General features: G+C 54.1%; 1 protein-coding gene across 2 annotated transcripts in view; it reads left to right on the top strand.

The window, feature by feature from the left end:
- Window positions 1-3,419, top strand: part of ARHGAP4 (Rho GTPase activating protein 4) — a 19,777-nt gene that overhangs the window by 11,410 nt on the left and 4,948 nt on the right. For both annotated transcript variants that reach the window (XM_012002272.1, XM_012002273.1), the window contains exons 8-12: window positions 1,712-1,813; window positions 1,990-2,181; window positions 2,288-2,372; window positions 2,506-2,533; window positions 2,774-2,876. In XM_012002272.1, the coding sequence (XP_011857662.1) occupies window positions 1,712-1,813; window positions 1,990-2,181; window positions 2,288-2,372; window positions 2,506-2,533; window positions 2,774-2,876 (510 nt within the window). The remainder of the gene's footprint in view (window positions 1-1,711; window positions 1,814-1,989; window positions 2,182-2,287; window positions 2,373-2,505; window positions 2,534-2,773; window positions 2,877-3,419) is intronic.

Genomic DNA, 3,419 nt, shown 5'->3' with positions numbered 1-3,419 from the left:
GGATTGCAGGTGTGAGCTAGTCCAGCCTAGATGGACTTTTAAAAAAATGTGTGGCAAAATACACATAGCATAAAACATACCACATTCACCATTTTGGTAAAATACACATAGGATAAAATGCACATCTTAACCATCTTTCAGCCGTCACCACCATCCCTCCGCAGAACTTGTTCATCTTCCCAAACTGAAGCTCTGGCCCGTTCAACCCCAACTCCCCACCCCCCAGCCCCTGGCACCCCCCTTCCACTGTCCGTCTACAGAGTTCACGGCTCTCCTTCGAGGCCCCTCACAGGAATGGAATCCTATAGTGCGGGCCTTTCTGTGACTGGCTCCTTTCACTGAGTCCCATGTCCTCAAGGGTCAGCCATGTCGGAGCCCATCTCAAAATGGCCTTACTTTCTTCTCCATGACTTGCACCTTCCTGCAGTCCTGTAAGGCGTGGCTTGGTGGAGATGGAGAGCAGGGCAAGTGTTTAGCCACAGATGAGTCCTCACTTTCAATTTTAACTGTAATGTCAACTTTCTGGATGTTTACATGCTTAAAAGAGTAATTCCTTCCTTCATAAAGTATTGGCTCCCACTCTGCCCATGACGCAAGCTGCTCTCATCTTGCCACACGGAAATTTATGTCTGCCCAGTTAGAGTGAGCAGTTTTTCTGTCTACTCCTTTCCCTAGAAGAAGTGGGGCTGGGCCCTCCCTGTTCTGTCTCAGGCTTCAGTCTTCCTTACCATTCTATTCTATTTTATTTTATTTTGAGATGGAGTCTCGCTCTGTCACCCAGGCTGGAGTGCAATGGCGCCTTCTCGGCTCACTGCAACCTCTGCCTCCCAGGTTCAAACGATTCTCCTGCCTCAGCCTCCCAAGTAGTACAGGCACGCGCCACCATGCCTGGCTAATTTTTGTATTTTTTTAAATAGAGACGGGGTTTCACCATGCTGGTCATGCTGGTCTTGAACTCCTGACCTTGTGATCTGCCTGCCTCGGCCTCCCAAAGTGCTGGGACTACAGATGCACACCACCATGCCCAGTTAATTTTTTGTATATTTAGCGGATACAGGGTTTCACTATGTTGGCCAGGCTAGTCTCGAACTCCTGACCTCAGATAATCCATCCGCCTCAGCCTTCCAAAGTGCTAGGATTACCGGCGTGTGCCACTGCGCTGGGCCACCATTCTGTTTTAAATAAGAGTTTTATTAAGGTATGATTCATATATCATAAAATTCACCGTTGTAAAGTGTACGGTTCAGTGGTTTTTAGTATATTTAGAGTTGTGCAGCCATCACCATCTAATTCCAGAACATTTTTGTCACCCCCTAAAGGAGCCATTAGCCACTACTCCTCCCTGTTCCCCTCTCCAGCCCCTGGCACCCACTCCTCTGCTTCCTGTCTCTATGAATTTGCCTGGCTGAACACTTTACATAAGTGGATTCATTCCTTCTCCTGGCTGAGTCCTCTTCCATTCTGTGGGTAGACTGCACTGAGTTTAGCCATCCGTCTGTTGGATGAGTGGTGCCGCTATGAACCTCTGTGGACAAGTCTTAGTTTGGACACATGTGTTCCCTTCTGCCATTCTTCAGCTGAGCGTCTGGGCTGGTGGTCCTGTGTCTGGCCGCCAGGCCACAAAAGGGTGCTTGCTTCCCTTATGCCCCGGGAATCTTGGCACCTACTGCCCAAGCGCAGCCCTCAGCCCCCTGGCCGCCACCCTCTGCAGGTGGCTGAGATCTGCGTTGAAATGGAGCTGCAGGACGAGATTCTGCCCAGAGCCCAGAACATCCAGAGCCGCCTGGACCGACAGACCATCGAGACGGAGGAGGTCTGGGCAGCCCACTGGGGGTTAGAGGGAGACAGGGACCTGGAGCCTGTATAACCTGCTGTTGGAAGTGACTGCCCTGCCTGCCCGCCTCCCTCTGGTCCCTTCCTTCTGACTTGGACTTCCTGTCTCCATCCCTGTCCCCCATCTCTTACCACCCTGTGCGGTCTCCTCTGCAGGTGAACAAGACGCTGAAGGCAACACTGCAGGCCCTGCTGGAGGTGGTGGCCTCGGATGACGGGGATGTGCTCGACTCCTTCCAGACCAGCCCCTCCACCGAGTCCCTCAAGTCCACCAGCTCAGACCCAGGCAGCCGGCAGGCAGGCCGGAGGCGTGGCCAGCAGCAGGAGACCGAAACCTTCTACCTCACGGTGGGGAGGGCTGGGCTGGTGGGTGGGACCCGTGGGGGCGTGGCTGGGGCAGAGGGAGGGGCTCAAGCCAGGGCTAACACTTTGGGCTCTTCTTGGGGCTGCCTAGAAGCTCCAGGAGTATCTGAGTGGACGGAGCATCCTCGCCAAGCTGCAGGCCAAGCACGAGAAGCTGCAGGAGGCCCTTCAGCGAGGTGGGCCCAGGACCCTATGTAGCCCACGGTCCTCCCCTCCTGCCTGTCCTTGGCCATTGTCCACACCTTTCTCTCTGGGATGCATTGAAGACCCTTGGCCTGAGAGGCAGACCAATGTTCTCCCACCCCACAGGTGACAAGGAGGAGCGGGAGATGTCTTGGTGAGTCCTTCATGAGGGGCTGGTGTGTTCTGAGAAGCTGGGGCTCTGCGATGGTCCCCCATCTCTTCTCTCCGTCGGGCCCAGCTCAGCTGCCCAATTCCCTGAGCCTCAATATCCCAGTTTTCGCACTGGATTGTGGAATAACTTCAGAGAATTAGAGGCCTACTTGGCTGGGCTGGTGGGTGGGGCACCCTATTCTCCATGCCCGGCCCCCTCAGAACCAGTTCCCGTTCACCACAGGACCCAGTACACACAGAGAAAATTCCAGAAGAGCCGCCACCCCCGCCCCAGCTCCCAGTATAACCAGAGACTCTTTGGGGGAGACATGGAGAAGTTTATCCAGGTACTTGCTTTGCCCCACATGCCAGCCCACCTGTACATGCTGGTCTTTCTTCAGCCTTGGGTCACCTCAGTGACCAGAGCATCTGCCTGATCCCAGGGTCCTCCACTCTCAGTCATCAACTGTCCCTTTCTGGGTGGGCCTCTTCCAGGCCGCTGTTGGGCTCCCCTGTAGCCTCTGCTTATTAAAGGGAGCATCCTTAACTAGTAATGGGAATGTATAGAAAACCTGGGGCAGCAGCATTTTTAGGTGCGAGATATTGAGAGCTTCTCCCCTGCAACTTCTGGCCAGCGTGGTACTGGGGATCCTGGACAGTGAAATAAGGGGAAGCAAGAAAGATCAGAAAACTAATACTGAGATCAGAAAGTATCAGAGGGTGCCAGGCACGGTGGCTCACGCCTGTGATCCCGGCTCTTTGGAAGGCTGAGGTGGGCAGATCACTTCAGCCCAGGTGTTCAAGACCAGCCTGGGCAACACGGTGAAACCGCGTCTCTACTAAAAATACAAAAATTAGCCGGGCATGGCGGTACGTGCCTGTAATCCGAG

This window comes from Mandrillus leucophaeus, unplaced genomic scaffold (assembly GCF_000951045.1).
Source record: "Mandrillus leucophaeus isolate KB7577 unplaced genomic scaffold, Mleu.le_1.0 Scaffold681, whole genome shotgun sequence".
Classification (NCBI taxonomy): Eukaryota; Metazoa; Chordata; class Mammalia; order Primates; family Cercopithecidae; genus Mandrillus; species Mandrillus leucophaeus.
Note: the sequence above shows the minus strand (reverse complement) of the source record. Positions and strands in the feature narration are given on the sequence as shown.